We start from the raw sequence: 17,400 nt of genomic DNA, 5'->3' as shown, positions 1-17,400 counted from the left end.
GCAATAAATCTTTATTGGGGCTGCCGGGGCCCCTGACCTTTCACTAGATCAAAGCAACTGCCTGTGTTACCTGGTGGATAATCCGGCTCTGGCATTACCTCACCTCTCTGATCCATGTGCCACTTCCTGTTCCTGGGTATCTCATATCATGGTAACAGTGACCCCTGTGATGTCATCATAGGGGGCGCTGTTACGATGATACAGGAGGCCCAGAAACAGGAAGTAGGTGTATGGATCGGAGGTTAGTTAATGTAACAGCTCCAGCTGTGCACTCTGCATGTGCTCCCCTGCCCGCCCCTACTGGCAAACCAGCAGTGGCTGCTGAGCATGACAAGAGGATGTACATGACAAGAGGACAAGAGGATGTACAGAAGTGTCATCAGCCTCCTGGCTAGCAATGCGTCTGTTGCTCTGCAAGGATGATGAGCAGTGTGAGATCGAGAACATTTCTGCAGGCCAGGGAACATGAAGAACAATGCCATTGTGCAATTCTCAGGCATCGGGTATCGTTAAAGATCCAGCATGCGGGATGTTTAACAGACTTCATGCAGTCGCTGTACATGCGCTGGTCTGACTACTGATTCTGGGTCACGGCATTCGTTATCATCTGCCACGGACGAGTTCAGACCAGCGCGTGTGCGTAGCTTTAGGGTAGAGATTGTCAGCTTGGTGGTGGTTTTTGTAGGGAGAGATATCAGACAACCATAGCAGCAGATTTTACTGTAGAAAAGACAACACACTTAGAATGAGAAGAGGAAGAAATCAGTGGATGATTTTTATTGTGTGATATAAGTGACAGAATGAAGGTAGTATGAAGTTGGGGGAGGGACTCTGCAGTATGGGAAAGGGGCGGGTCATTACTAGGCGCAGTGTTGACAGTTACTGGATGGGTAGTCCCAGTGGAAGCCAATAGCGTCGATGACGGAGCCGGAGCTTCCGCTGATGTACCGCAGCACTGTGTTCGGGTGCAGGGGCGCTGCATTGAAGCTGGTCCCGTAGTCCTTGCCGATGTGGAACTGGCGTCCTTTGTTGGTGATGAAAATCACCTTGCGGAGGTAAGAAGAATATTTCCCCATTGCCTGAATAATGTGTTCTCCAGAGTGCAGGAATATTTCCTCCAGATCTCCCAGCGACCCACCGTAATATTGTGACCAGGTACTCCCGTATCGTACCTGGATTCTGTAAAGACAACAACACTTGGTCAAAACATAAAAGTAATGTCTCACAATGGATTAAAGAAACTTGGGTGGTAAACGTATACTGCTGTGGTCCATGAGCACTGCCTTGTGCCACCCAAATAACCTTGAGTGGCAAAGGCATACTGCCAGGGTCCAAGAGCAGTGCCTTGTGCCACCACCCTAACCACTACATCTGCCTAAAATAACCCCAATCCTATACTCATCATGATCAGTGAACCAATGTTTCAGTTGAAAGAAGTGGAGGACTTGGTACATTTTCTCCCTCTCAAACCTTGCTGATTTTCCATAACATAATTTGCTATCACTTCACGAGTCCTCTAGGTGCAAATTTCATGTACAGTAAATGTTCAAGCTGTAAATTAGAGAAAAATGCAATCTGCCATTTTGCGTAAGACATTTTGTTTGCGTCTCATAAGCTGTATAAAGCAACATGAGTTATGCAGAAGTACTAAGATTTAGTACTCAGACATCAATGGAGCTCCTCCAAAGTCCTAATATTAATATCTAAGCATTTATGTATCACTGACATCTTCAGCAGCACTTTACAGTCATGTCACTGACTGTCCTCAGAGGAGCTCACAATCTAATGCTACCATAGTCATAGTCTAATGTCCTACCATATTATTATTATTATTATTATGTATTCATATAGCACTGACATCTTCTGCAGCACTTTACAGAGTACATAGTCATGTTACTGACTGTCCTCAAAGGAGCTCATAATCTAATCCTACCATAGTCATAGTCTAATGTCCTACCATATTATTATTATGTATTCATATAGCACTGGCTTCTTCATCAGCACTTTACAGAGTACATAGTCATGTCACTGACTATCCCTAGAGGAGCTCACGATCTAATCCCTACTATAGTCATAGTCTAATGTCTTACCATATTATTACTATTTATTTCTATATCACTGACATCTTCAGCAACACTTTACAGAGTACATAGTCATGTCACTGACTGTCCTCAGAGGGGCTCCCAATCCAACCCCTGCCATAGTCATAGTTTAATATCCTACCATATTATTATTATGTACTAGCTGATGACCCGGCGTTGCCCAGGTATGTATTTGGCTGGTGTCGGCTCCACCCACTTTTTCTAACCCTAACACACAAACACTCAATGACCAAGTTTGTGATCTTTGGCATCAATAATTTGTATATTCCCATAGAAATTAAATAAATCAGATTAACGGTTTGTGACTCCACCCCTCTCCAGCATTTGGACCCCAGGCACCCATTGACCAACTATAGCAGGTTTGAAGCATCTGCTATTAACAGTGTAATAATGGCAGCAATTTAAATATTCCCCTTGAAAATCAACAGGTGAATTTTGATTGGCTATAATAGGCTCCACCCACTTCCCTGAATATTAATCTCAGTCACCTAGTTTGAGAACCCTGCCATTTACAGTGTAAGAATGGCTGCAGGTTATATTTTCCCAGTGACATTTGTTTTTGGCTCTCCCCACTTTTTGAAACCTGGACACACAGTCACTCAATGACCAAGTTTGTGAGCTTTTGGGTCCTTGGCATCATTAAAAACAAATCTGATTGGCTGTTTGTGGCTCCACCCTCTTTTCTTAATTTGAACCCCAGTGACCCATGCCCAACTGTATAAGGCTTGAGGCTTGTGCCATTAACAGTGCAAGAATGGCAGCAATTTTAATATTCCTCTTGAAAATCAACAGGGTAATATTGATTGCCTTTTTTAAGGCTCCCTCCACTTTTCTGAATATTAACCACTTCAGGATTCTGCGTACGCATAAGTACGCCGCTGAATCCTGAAGCGGTTTCCATAGTTCCATGTCAGTTCACGGAGGGTGTCTCCATGAACACCCTGCGAGCCTCTGATCGTGGCTCGCAGGGTAAATGTAAACACGCGGGGAACTTCTTCTCCGCTGTTTACATACATACGGCGCTGCTGCGCAGCAGCGTCATAAAGGAGATCGGCGATCCCCGGCCTCTGATTGGCCAGGGATCGCCGGCATCTGATAGGCTGAAGCCTATCTGAAGCGGCGCAGGACGGATTTCCGTCCTGCGCAGCCCATAATGAAGAGGGGAGGGAGGGAAGGAGGCAGAGGGAGGAATAGCACTGCGGAGGGGGGCTTTGAGGAGCCCCCCCCCCCCGCTAGGCACAGCAGTGCGGCGGCGATCAGACCTGAGTCTGATCGCCCTGCCTGCTATCTGATCTGTGCTGCGGGCTGAAGAGCCCCCGCAGCACAGATCATCCAAACCACCCGAAACCCGGAAGTGGTTAATCCAAGTCACCCAGTAACCAACTATACAAAGTTTGCAAAGAAGAGTGAAGAAGGTGCTGCAGTTTATATTTTCCCGGGGAAATTTGTTTCCCAGTTTTTGTAACCTTGACACATAGTCACTCAATGACCAAGTTTGTGAGCTTTTGGGTTCCTGGCATCAAAATTGTGTGAATGGAAGCAATTTATCCAGCAAAGAAATCTGATTGGCTGTTTGTGGCTCCACCCCTTTAGTGAATTTGAGCCCCAGTCACTTAGTGACCTACTGTAGCAAGTTTGAGGCCTCTGCCATTAACAGTGTAAGAATGGCAGCAGTTTCAAAATTCCACTTGAAAATCAATAGGTGAATTTTGCTTAGCTCTTGTAGGCTCCACCCACTTTCCTAAATATTAACCTCCTTGCCGGTCTAATTCCCGCCGGCAAGGAGGCAGCGCAGCACTTTTTTTTTTCTTCAAATTATGTAGCGAGCCCAGGGCATGATAGCCACTGAGCGGCAGCATCCCCCCACCCACTCTGATCGCCTTCGGCGATCAGAGTAAGCAGGAAATCCCGTTCAGAACGGGATTTCCTGCAGGGCTTCCCCGGGCGCTATGGCGATGGGGCGGGATGACGTCACCGACATCATGGACATCGGGACGTCATAGGGAATACCGATCCACCCCTTAGCGCGCTGCCTGGCACTGATTGGCCAGGCTGCGCAGGGGTCTGGGGGGGGGGTGCGGCTCGGCGCGGCAGGTAGCGGCGAATTGGCGGGTAGCAGCGGCGATCGCATACTACATGCAGCTAGCAAAGTGCTAGCTGCGTGTAGGGAAAAAAAATTATGCAAATCGACCCAGCGGGGCCTGAGGAATCCTCCTGCACAGGTTACCCAGAGCTGAGCTCGGGATAACCAGCCAGGAGGTTAATCCCAGTCACCAACTGTGTCAAGTTTGAGAACCCTGCCATTAACAGTGTAAGAATGGTTGCAGTTTATATTTTCCTGTGTAAAAAGTTACGGTAGTTGTTTTTGGATGTTTCTAACCTTGACATACAGTCACTCAATAGTCAAGTTTATGAACTTTGGGGTCCTTGGCATCAATAAGTTGCATTTTACCATTGAAATTATAAAAATCTGATTTGCTGTTTGTAGCCCGCCCCCTTTTCAGAATTTAAACCCAAGTCTCCCAGTGACTGACTGTACCAGATTTGAGGCATCTGCCATTAGGAGTGTAAGAATGGCAGCAATGTAAATATTCCCCTTGAAAATAAATAGATGAATTTTGATTGGCTGTTGTAGGCTCCACCCACTTTCCTGAATATTAATCCCAGTCACCCAGTGACCAACTGTGTCAATTTTGAGAAACCTGCCAATAACAGAATGGCTGAAATCAATCCAACAAATCAGATTGGCTGTTTGTGGCTCCATCCCCTTTAGTGAATTTGGACCCCAGTCACCCAATGACTGACTGTATCAGGTTTGAGGCCTCTGCCATTAACAGTGTAAGAATGTCAGCAATGTAAATATTACCATTGAAAATCAATAGGTGAATTTTTGATTGGCTGTTATAGGCTCCACCCACTTTCTAAATATTAATCCCAGTCACCCAGTGGCCAACTGTGTCAAGTTTGGGAACCCTGCCATTAACAGTGTAAAAATGGTTGCAGTTTATATTTTCCCATGTAAAAAATGTAGTTGTTGGTGCCGCCCACTTTTTCTAACCTTGATATACAGTCACTTAATTACCAAGTTTATGAGCTTTGGGGTTCCCATTGAAATGAATCAAATCTGATTTGCTGTTTGTGGCTCCGCCTCCTTTCTGAATTTGAACACCAGTCACCCAGTGACCAACTGTACCAGGTTTGAGGCATCTGCTATTAACAGTGTAAGAATAGCAGCAATTTTATATTTCCCTTGAAAATCAACATGTGAATTTGTTGTAGGCTCCACCCATTTTACTGAATATTAATCCCATTCACCCAGTGACCAACTGTGCAAAGTTTGAGAACCCTGCCAGTAACAGTGCAAGAATGGCTGCAGTTTACATTTTCCTAGTGTACTTTATTTTTGGCTCCGTCCACTTTTTGTAACCTTGACACACAGACACTCAATGACCAAGTTTGTGAGCTTTCAGGTTCCTGGCATCAAAAATGTGTGAATGGAAGCTGTTTATCCACCAAGAAAGTCTGATTGGCTGTTTGTGGCCCCGCCCCTTTACTGAATTTGGACCCCGGTCACCCAATGACTGACTGTAGCAAGTTTGAAGCCTCTGCCATTAACAGTGTAAGAATGGCAGCAGTTTTAATTGAAAATCAATAGGTGACTTTTGATTGGCTGTTATAGGCTCCACCCACCTTCCTGAATATTAATCTCATTCACCCAGTGACCAAGTGTGCCAAGTTTGAAAACCCTGCGATTAACAGTCTAAGAATGGCTGCAGTTTACATTTTTCCATTTAAAATGAATGTCTGAAATTTCATTGGCTGTTTTATGCACCGCCCACTTTTCCTGGATTTGTAACCTCAGTCACCAAGTGACCAACGGTGCCAAGTGTGGGGACTCTGGCTCAATTACTGTGAGAATGGCAGCTTTTTCCATTTTTTCCATTCACTTGAATGAGTGGAATCTGATTGGCTGTTTGTAGCTCCGCCCAGGTGTTCAGGGGGGACGCGAGACCCCCAGAGCATATCATCCCAGGTAGTAAGGGATCTGTATACCAAGTTTCGTTCAAATCGGTCAAGCGGTTTGAGTGATCGCGGCGCACGCACGCACGCACACACACTTTTATATACTGTATATAGATTCATATAGCACTGGCATCTTCTGCAGCACTGTACAGAGTAAATAGTCATGTCACTGACTGTCCTCAGAGGAGCTCAAGTCAGCTCAAGCCATAGTCATAGTCTAATGTCCTGCCATATTATCATTATTATGTATTTATATAGCACTGACCTCTTCTGCAACACTTTACAGAGTACATAGTCATGTCACTGACTGTCCTCAGAGGAGCTCACAATCTAATGTTCTATCATAGTCATAGTCTAATGTCCTACCATATTGTTTATTGTTATGTATTTATATACACTGACATCTTCTGCAGCACTTTAAAGAGTACACAGTCATGTCTCACCCAGTGATGTAGTTGCGATTGGCACGAATTCTCAGAGCTGTGATTTGTCCATCCAACTGGTTTCCAGAATGGGAAAAGCGCTTTCCGCCCCCTCCGCCATATTCCCCAGAATATGAGGAGCTGCGAAGCTGAGCTGGAAGATAAAGAAGTACAGCACATGATTGAGTCACATGACTACAATCCACGAATATCTATTTTCTATGGGTATGACATCACAGCCCTTCAGATATTGCCGGTAGTTATATCCTACAGGAGTGACATCACTGCTCTCCAGATATTACCGGTAGTTATATCCTACAGGAGTGACATCACTGCTCTCCAAATATTAATTATATTTTACAGCGGTGTATATAGGGCCACCACACAGATGTTCACTGTAAAGCAGATCCGAGATGAAAAACTAACTATAACAACTAACTTGTCTATATATCTTATCTAAAGTTTACCGTAGATAGTTTAAACAGCAAATCTAGCTGCAAACAGCTTTAATAGAACATGATTATTTCTCTGTGATACAATGACAGCAGCCATGTTGTTTGTAAACATTACACAGAGGCAGGGTTATCTGCACCATCAGCACTCAGACTGTAAAAAAAAACCTAATCCCCCCTCCTCCTCCCCTCTACCTCTGAAATCTCTGGCTAGTAATACCCCCCCCCCCCTCCTCCTGCCCAGACTGAGCTCCCATGAGCCTTTGCTACTGCCAAGGCTCTCTGAAAAACTGTGGGCGGGGCTTGTTTAGTTTATAGGGAATTAGAGTATTAAAACAAAAAAGTATTTGGCTTGAGAAATGCCCTATAAACAATAGGAAAGGAACACAAATATGCAATGAGTAAAAGTTCATCTCGGATCCACTTTAAGCTGGATTATTGTAAATTCCTTCTGTTTTAAGTAGCCAAACCACACCTTATATTTTACAGGGGTGACACCACAGCTATAATCTATGCTCTTAAGAAGTGATATCACTAATTTGCAGATATGTTATAGGTACTTGTGTATTAGGCATGCTGACCAGACAGGCTTTTCACATGCAGGAAAAGTAAACAGCATGATTGAAGAACAGCTGATTTGTCATCTGCTGCTCTGCTTCACTTATACCACCAACAACACTACATGCTGAAGCCAGCCTAGCATGTACCATTATGATCAATCTAAGAGAAAAAGTAGCGTGCTTTAGGATTTGTAGTATTTCAAAAGCCAGCTTACATACCGTGACTGGGAATTGAACCCAGATCTCAGTGTGTGGTAGGTATCTGACTTAACCACTATACCACCAACAACACTACATGCTGAAGCCAGCCTAGCATGTACCATTATGATCAATCCAAGAGAAAAAGTAGCGTGCTTAAGGATTTGTAGCATGTCAAAATCCAACTCACCATGGCTGGGAATTGAACCCAGGCTAGGCTGGGAATTGAACGCAGGTCTCAGTGTGTGGTAAGTAACTGACTTAACCACTATACCACCAACACTACATGATGAAGCCAGACTAGCATGTACCATTATGATCAATTCAAAAGAAAAATTAGCTTGCTTAAGGATTTGTAGCCAGGCATGGCCTTGCCTTTTGTGTTCAACAGTTGTCCGCAGAGAACCCCAGATAGCCAGGTAGATTCATCTCTCTCTCTCTCTCTCTCTCTCTAGTAGGGATGGTAACCGCTTTCCGCGGAATTGTATTTTCCGGAATTTTTAGGCGGAAATTGGTCATTCCGTTTCGTTTGGTCGGAACGGAATTTCTTTTTCAATCTGGCGGAATTCCGAAAATGCCTGTGAAACTCTGCCGGTATCCGTTGATGGTTTTAAGCTGAAAATTCAGTTCAATGGCATCAAGTCCTAGAGAGAGAGAGCTAATTTTTCTCTTGGGTATATCACAACGGTACATGCTAGGCTGGCTTCAGCATGTAGTGTTGTTGGTGGTATACTGGTTAAGTCAGTTACCTACCACACATTGAGACCTGGGTTCAATTCCCAGCCATGGTGAGTTGGATTTTGACATGCTACAAATCCTTAAGCACACTACTTTTTCTCTTGGATTGATCATAATGGTATATGCTAGGCTGGCTTCACCATGTAGTGTTGTTGGTGGTATAGTGGTTACGTCAGATACCTACCACACACTGAGACCTGGGTTCAATTCCCAGCCACGGTATGTAAGCTGGCTTTTGAAATACTACAAATCCTTAAGCATGCTACTTTTTCTCTTGGATTGATCATAATGGTACTGTAACGAAAAGCGGAGATGCCGCTGCGTGGTCTAGTGACGGGGCGGCTATCTCCGCGTTCAGACCGGCGGTTTCCACGCAGTGCCACGCGTCTGGCTTGGCTGGACCTTCTAGTGCACACAGATGGATAGCTGCGCGCGCCAGGCGACAGGACATTTATACCAGCAGAAGGGGAATCAGCTGTTCAGGCCGATCAGCTGATCCCAGCTGGACTCTGGATTGGCTGAGTGGCTCGGGCGGAGCTGCACAGCACTGCAAGTATATATAGACCTTGCTTGTCAGTTGCTGGTTACTTACGTGTGAGCACTCAGACCTCAGTCAGATCCCACAGTGTGTTAGAACCAGGTGGACCTGGGAATTCACACTTAGCCAGATTACGCTCTTGTTACTGCTGTGTTATACTTTAGACCAGTTCCGGGGTGTTGAGACCACGGACCTCACACCCAAGCTTAGGATTACTGTGTCATTGCTGTGTTATACTTTAGACCAGTTCCAGGGTGTTGAGACCACGGACCTCACACCCAAGCTTAGGATTACTGTGTCATTGCTGTGTTATACTTTAGACCAGTTCCAGGGTGTTGAGACCACGGACCTCACACTCAAGCTTAGGATTATTGTGTCATTGCTGTGTTATACTTTAGACCAGTTCCAGGGTGTTGAGACCACGGACCTCACACCCAAGTTTAGGATTACTGTGTCATTGCTGTATTATACTTTAGACCAGTTCCAGGGTGTTGAGACCACGGACCTCACACCCAAGCTTAGGATTACTGTGTCATTGCTGTGTTATACTTTAGACCAGTTCCAGGATGTTGAGACCACGGACCTCACACCCAAGCTTAGGATTACTGTGTCATTGCTGTGTTATACTTTAGACCAGTTCCAGGGTGTTGTGACCAAGGACCTCACACCCAAGCTTAGGAATACTGTGTCATTGCTGTGTTATTCTCTAGACTAGTTCCTGGGTGTCGAGACCACGGACCTCACACCCCAGACTAGGATTGTGCTTTATATCTGTTACAACGCTTCTGGCTTTCACTCATCCCTTGAGTGTTCAGTCTGGCTGTACTACCCATGACACTATTCTACCAAGTGTCAGTTGCTGCAGGGACCTCCTGCTCCTCAGAGAGTCCTTCCTGCAGTACAGCCAGGGGCTTCTATTTCTTAGGAGTCCCTTGGCTGCAGTACAGTCTGATTACCAGGTTACCAGGGAATCACTGGCTGCCAGAATATCTCTATCCCCTCTGTTAAGGAGATAGTCCCTGCACAGCCCAGGGCCACCTGCTCCTCGGGTGGTCTCTGGCCTGAGCTGCCTATGTCTCCCGCCTCTCGGGAGATAGCCTACAGTTACACCAAACACTTACACTTCTTTAGGTGTCCAGAGGTTAGTCATACTTGTCTTATTGGTGATCCTGCAGATCATCCATAATCAAGTATACATCTGTATTGTTGATGATTCTGCAGATCATCAATAATCAGATTCTCTCTGTGTGCTGACACCAATCGTTACAGGTACATGCTAGGCTGGCTTCAGCATGTAGTGTTGTTGGTGGTATAGTGGTTAAGTCAGATACCTACCACACACTGAGACCTGGGTTCAATTCCCAGCCACGGTATGTAAGCTGGCTTTTGAAATACTACAAATCCTTAAGCACGCTACTTTTTCTCTTGGATTGATCATAATAGTACATGCTAGGCTGGCTTCAGCATGTAGTGTTGTTGGTGGTATAGTGGTTAAGTCAGATACCTACCACACACTGAGACCTTGGTTCAATTCCCAGCCCAGCCTGGGTTCAATTCCCAGCCACGGTATGTAAGCTGGCTTTTGAAATACTACAATTCCCTGGAAGATGAGGCACTCCTCTTTAAGGAGGGGAGAGGAAAGGAGAAAAGGAGGGAAAATAGATAGGTGAGGAAATAGATGTTAATTCCGTAAAATTTAGCGGAATTAAAAAACATTCTGCAGAATTCCGTTTTAGAGGTATAGCAATTCCGTTCAGTCCGGCGGAATCGGAATTGGCCCAATTCCAGCCGGAATCGCGGAATTTAGAATTCCGCTGAATCCAACGAGCATCCCTAGTAAAGAGTAACTGTCAGGCATGAAATAAAAAATCAATTCTTTATTTTTATCTGGTTAACAAGTAATAAAGATGCTAACCAGGCAATCCAAAAGTTAAAATCACTACTACTTTTCTTCTCCATAATACATCTTTCCCCAGTTTCCCTGGTTCCCCCTCTTATTTGGTACATCAGCCGCATAAAGAAAGTTGCAGAGCATGCCGGGTTGGTTTTTTTGCTTCCTTATTATCCCCTCAGACTTAAAGAGACTCTAAAGCGAGTCTACATTCACTTTTTTAACATGCAGCCATGTAAAGAACTATAACCCAATGCTAAAACGCCACTATCCCGTGGCAAAACGAGGGGTTTATACCCCCCAAATCCCCTCTCCTACCTCCGGGGAGCGCTTCCTGATGAGGCAGAGCTTATGGCTGTAGCTCTGCCTCTCAACACGTCAATCCCCGCTGATCGCCGCCTCTTCCCGCCCCTCTCAATCTTCCTTCACAGAGAGGGGCGGGGGAGAGGCGGAGATCCGTGCAGCGATTGACGCGCATGGAGGCAGAGCTACAGCTGAAAGCTCTGCCTCCATGAGCAGCAAAATCCTCGACCAAGAAAGGCGTGGATTTTGCAGGGGGGATTTGGGAGGTATAAACCCCTCGTTTTGCTGCGGGATAGTGGCGTTTTAGCATGGGTTATAGTTCTTTATATGGCTGCATGTTAAAATAGTGAATTTAGACTCGCTTCAGAGTCTCTTTAACTAATGCAGGCTGATTAGCTGAAGCCTCTTTCCCTCCTGTTTTCCCCTCCCACACCTCTGTTCCTCTCTGATTGGCCAATATTTCTCATGCTTCTCAAGCTACAGAGTCACACGATGACAATGCACTTTATATTGTAGAGCTGGGTGGGAGTGTCTGAAGACTGTCTGTGTTTGGCCACCCTCCTCCTAGGGTAAGGGAGGAAATGACATCAGTATTGGCTTCAGTCAGAGAGCATTAAAGAAGAACTCCAGTGAAAATAATGTGATAAAAAAGTGCTTCATTTTTACAATAATTATGTATAAATGATTTAGTCAGTGTTTGCCCATTGTAAAATCTTTTAAATCCCTGATTTGCATTCTGACATTTATTACATGGTGACATTTTTACTGTTGCCAGGTGATGTAGCTGCTGCATGCTCTTTTGGCAGTTGGAAACAGCTGTAAACAGCTATTTCCCACAATGCAACAAGGTTCACAGACAGGAAACTGCCAGGAGTACCATGGTCCTCAGAGTTTCTTGTGGGAGGGTTTTCACCACAATATCAGCCATACAGCGCCCCCTGATGCTCTGTTTGTGAAAAGGAATAGATTTCTCATGTAAAAAGGGGGTATCAGCTACTGATTGGGATAAAGTTCAATTCTTGGTTGGAGTTTCTCTTTAAGATATCAAATGCCTGAAACAGAATTCTGTTTATTTACTATAGAGTACCCAAGCAGCTCAGGGTGACCCAAACCACTAGGAATGTATATGGGGATAAAAGAGACCAAAAAGGCCTCCTACTAATGAGCAATGCTTGGTGAAATTTGCCTTCTTAAAACAGAAGGAAACTTGCAATAATTCAGCTATAAGTGAACATTAGTGGTTAACCACAATGCACTGCTACTGAATATGCAAATTATCTTTTTTAACCCCTGTAAACCTGACAAGCCCTATCCCATACAGCCATATCAATCCCTGCCATGTACTGATGAGGACCATAAGTCCAAAACAGGCTGTCAACATGTGGGGTTGATGAGGCTGTGTAATATTTAAAGCTATAGGCTTGCTATACACCAGCGGTTATGGATGCTTGCCAAGCTTACAGGGGCAAAAAGAGATCATTTGCATATTCAGTAGTGGTGCATTGTGGGTAACCACAAATGTTCACTTATAGCTGTATTATTGCAAATTTCCTTCTGTTTTAAAACAAAAGTTTTGCTTTCTTAAAACAGAAAGAATTTGCAATAATTCAGGTTGGAGTGAGCTTGAGATGTCTCCTAGTGCATCATTGCCGAATATATGCAAATTAACCATTGTTACCCTAAAGCTGGCCACTAATGGTCCAATTTCTAGCGAAAAATCATTCGAGCGATCAGAAATTGATCGGAACTGAAATATTGTAATACATCGTTCACTACACCATCAACGAACCAATCTTTGCTTCCTATCTATCACAACCAACAAGAAAATCCAAATTTTCGTTCGACGAAAATTCATTCGGACGACTGTTTTTTTTCACTCGTTCATAATCGATTGTGTCCACCAATGGAGATTTACAACCAATCCGATCAGAATTTCTGATCGCTCGAACAATTTTTCAACGAGCCCTAAAGGTTTTTAGTTGGACTCTGGGGGTTGTCAATTTATTGGATCCCTTAGGGCCCGTTTCCACTATTGCGGTGCGGAATCGCCTGGATTCCACCGCTGATGAAATCGCATGCGGATGCGATTCCCCTTGCGTTTTTTGCCGCGAATTCGCATAGGTGAGGGTATATGCGATTTTAACCATGTCACTGCCTGTGTGAATTTACATTGGTACCTATGCGAATTCGCGGCAAAAAACGCATGGGGAAACCGCATGCGATTTCCCTATTAAATACATTGCATGCGATTCACATGCATTCCACTCGCATGCGAATTCTGCGGCTCTTTTGTGCGTTTTTTCACCGCTGACAAAAACGCACCTCAACAACGCTACAGTGGAAACAGGCCCATCCACTTGCATTACATGTGCGAATTCGCATACGTTGGACGCATGCGGATTCGTGATAGTGGAAACGAGCCCTTAGATCTCTGAGGTTGTGGTAGGTGCGACGCCATTGCAACAAATGAAATGAATAAATGATAAATTAACACATTTATTTACATAATAAACAAACAGCTGATCTATCACACAGACAGCAGCTCCGTGCTCTCCAGATATAAGTTATATTAAACAGGAGTGACATCACTGATCTCCAGACAGAGCTGGGACAAGGTCCTCCAGCACCCAAGGCTGAGACACCAAAGTGCGCCCCTCCATCCCTTCCACCCCAGCCATCACACACTGATTGCTATTAGACTAAGAGGCCCCTCCATCCCTGCCACCCCAGCCATCACACACTGATTGCTGTTAGACTAAGAGAGCCACAGGGCCCACAACCTCCTCAACCCCTTAATCTCTAGTTATCTGGCTTGCAGTCACTGCTATGTATCCCCTTTTCTTATTTCTTTCTGCTTCAAACACAATTAGGAATGACAGCTGAATGAATTGTGCGCCCCCTCCTACACTGCGCCCTGAGGCTGGAGCCTCTCCAGCCTATGCCTCGGCCCGGCCCTGTCTCCAGATATAAGTTATTTTTTACATGAGTGACATCACAGCTCTTTACATATCAAGCATATTCTACGGGCCATGAAGAAGAAGCACTTACCAGCAGTGAGGCCGCACACACTGAGCAGGATCCACAGCAGCATTCTGAAGAGACAACCATGCATTACTATGAAGTCATGTCCTGCACAACATTGCACCCCAGTACTGAGCAATGCCCCCCCCCCCCCCCCCCGACTACTGCACAGCATTACACCCCAGTACTGAGCACTGCATCCCCTTCTACTGCACAGCATTGCATCCCAGTCCTGAGCACTGCACCTCTTTCTACTGCACAGCATTGCACCCCAGTACTGAGCACTGCACCCACTTCTACTGCACAGCATTACACCCCAGTACTGAGCACTGCACCCCCTTCTACTGCACAGCATTGCATCCCAGTCCTGAGCACTGCACTCCCTTCTACTGCACAGCATTGCCTCCCAGTACTGAGCACTGCACCTCCTTCTACTGCACAGCATTGCAAGCCAGTACTGAGCACTGCACCCCCTTCTACTGCACAGCATTGCACCCCAGTACTGAGCACGGCACCCCTTCTACTGCACAGCATTGCACCCCAGTACTGAGCACTGCATCCCCTTCTACTGCACAGCATTGCATCCCAGTCCTGAGCACTGCACCTCCTTCTACTGCACAGCATTGCACCCCAGTACTGAGCACTGCACCCACTTCTACTGCACAGCATTACACCCCAGTACTGAGCACTGCACCCCCTTCTACTGCACAGCATTGCATCCCAGTCCTGAGCACTGCACCCCCTTCTACTGCACAGCATTGCCTCCCAGTCCTGAGCACTGCACCCCCTTCTACTGCACAGCATTGCACCCCAGTACTGAGCACTGCACCTCCTTCTACTGCACAGCATTGCAAGCCAGTACTGAGCACTGCACCCCCTTCTACTGCACAGCATTGCACCCCAGTACTGAGCACGGCACCCCTTCTACTGCACAGCATTGCACCCCAGTACTGAGCACTGCACCCCCTTCTACTGCACAGCATTGCATCCCAGTCCTGAGCACTGCACCTCCTTCTACTGCACCGCATTGCACCCCAGTACTGAGCACGGCACCCCCTTCTACTGCACAGCATTGCACCCCAGTACTGAGCACTGCACCTCCTTCTACTGCACAGCATTGCACAACAGTACTGAGCACTGCATCCCCTTCTACTGCACAGCATTGCACCCCAGTACTGAGCACTGCACTCCTTCTACTGCACAGCATTGCATCCCAGTCCTGAGCACTGCACCCCTTCTACTGCACAGCATTGCATCCCAGTCCTGAGCACTGCACCCCCTTCTACTGCACAGCATTGCACAACAGTACTGAGCACTGCATCCCCTTCTACTGCACAGCATTGCACCCCAGTACTGAGCACTGCACCTCCTTCTACTGCACAGCATTGCACAACAGTACTGAGCACTGCATCCCCTTCTACTGCACAGCATTGCACAACAGTACTGAGCACTGCATCCCCTTCTACTGCACAGCATTGCACCCCAGTACTGAGCACTGCACCCCCTTCTACTGCACAGCATTGTACCCCAGTACTGAGCACTGCACCTCCTTCTACTGCACAGCATTACATCCCAGTACTGAGCATTGCACCCCCTTCTACTGCACAGCATTGTACCCCAGTACTGAGCACTGCACCCCCTTCTACTGCACAGCATTACATCCCAGTACTGAGCACGGCACCCCTTCTACTGCACAGCATTGCACCCCAGTACTGAGCACTGCACCTCCTTCTACTGCACAGCATTGCACCCCAGTACTGAGCACTGCACTCCCTTCTACTGCACAGCATTACACCCCAGTACTGAGCACTGCACTCCCTTCTACTGCACAGCATTGCACCCTAGTACTGAGCACTGCACCCCCTTCTACTGCACAGCATTGCACCCCAGTACTGAGCACTGCGCCCCCTTCTACTGCACAGCATTGCACCCCAGTACTAAGCACTGCGCCCCCTTTTACTGCACAGCATTGCACCCCATTACTGAGCACTGCACCCCCTTCTACTGCACAGCATTGCACCCCAGTACTAAGCACTGCACCCCCTTCTACTGCACAGCATTGCACCCCAGTACTGAGCACTGCACCCCCTTCTACTGCACGGCATTGTACCCCAGTACTGAGCACTGCACCTCCTTCTACTGCACAGCATTACATCCCAGTACTGAGCATTGCACCCCCTTCTACTGCACAGCATTGTACCCCAGTACTGAGCACTGCACCCCCTTCTACTGCACAGCATTACATCCCAGTACTGAGCACTGCACCCCCTTCTACTGCACAGCATTGCACCCCAGTATTGAGCACTGCGCCCCCTTCTACTGCACAGCATTGCACCCCAGTACTGAGCACTGCACTCCCTTCTACTGCACAGCATTACACCCCAGTACTGAGCACTGCACTCCCTTCTACTGCACAGCATTGCACCCCAGTACTGAGCACTGCGCCCCCTTCTACTGCACAGCATTGCACCCCAGTACTAAGCATTGCGCCCCCTTTTACTGCACAGCATTGCACCCCATTACTGAGCACTGCACCCCCTTCTACTGCACAGCATTGCACCCCAGTACTAAGCACTGCGCTCCCTTTTACTGCATAGCATTGCACCCCTCGTACTGAGCACTGCACCCCCAGTAATGTTCAGCATTGCACCTCAGTACTGAGCACTGCACCCCCAGCAATGCAAAGCATAGATGGCTAGAGGGGCTACATGGTCTAGGTAGCCATAGGGTCTCTAGTATAGGAAGCCCCCCACACTACAGGTGGTCAGAGGGACTAGGTAGCCATAGGGCCCCCCAGTAGAAGTAGCTCGCCACAGTAGGTGGTCAGAGGGACTAGGTAGCCATAGGGTTCCCCAGTATAAATATCTCCCCACAGTAGGTGGCCAGAGGGGCTAGGTAGCCATAGGGCCCCCCCAGTATAGGTAGCTCCCCACAGTAGGTGGCTAGAGGGGTTAGGTAGCTGTATGGCCCCCCAGTATAGCTAGCTCCCCACCTTAGGTGGCCAGAGGGGTTAGGTAGCCATAGGGCCCACCAGTATAGGTAGCTCCCCACAGTAGGTGGCTAGAGGGGCTAGGTAGCTGTATGGCCCCCCCAGTATAGCTAGCTCCCCACCTTAGGTGGCCAGAGGGGCTAGGTAGCCATAGGGCCCCCCA

At 46.9% G+C, this 17,400-nt stretch overlaps 1 protein-coding gene across 1 annotated transcript; it reads right to left on the bottom strand.

Annotated features, from left to right (window-relative positions):
• Positions 1–760: 760 nt before the first annotated feature.
• LOC137524190 (zymogen granule membrane protein 16-like) lies at positions 761–14,318 on the bottom strand. Its single transcript, XM_068243780.1, has 3 exons — positions 14,276–14,318; positions 6,569–6,701; positions 761–1,179 (listed from the first exon to the last, which is right to left on the bottom strand). Exons 1-3 carry the CDS (start codon positions 14,316–14,318, stop codon positions 861–863), a joined length of 495 nt encoding a protein of 164 aa, XP_068099881.1. The 3' UTR covers positions 761–860.
• Positions 14,319–17,400: the final 3,082 nt, after the last annotated feature.

The sequence above is a fragment of the Hyperolius riggenbachi genome, chromosome 7 (assembly GCF_040937935.1).
Source record: "Hyperolius riggenbachi isolate aHypRig1 chromosome 7, aHypRig1.pri, whole genome shotgun sequence".
Taxonomy (NCBI): Eukaryota; Metazoa; Chordata; class Amphibia; order Anura; family Hyperoliidae; genus Hyperolius; species Hyperolius riggenbachi.
The sequence above is the reverse complement of the archived record's forward strand: the minus strand, read 5'-3'. Positions and strand labels throughout refer to the sequence as shown.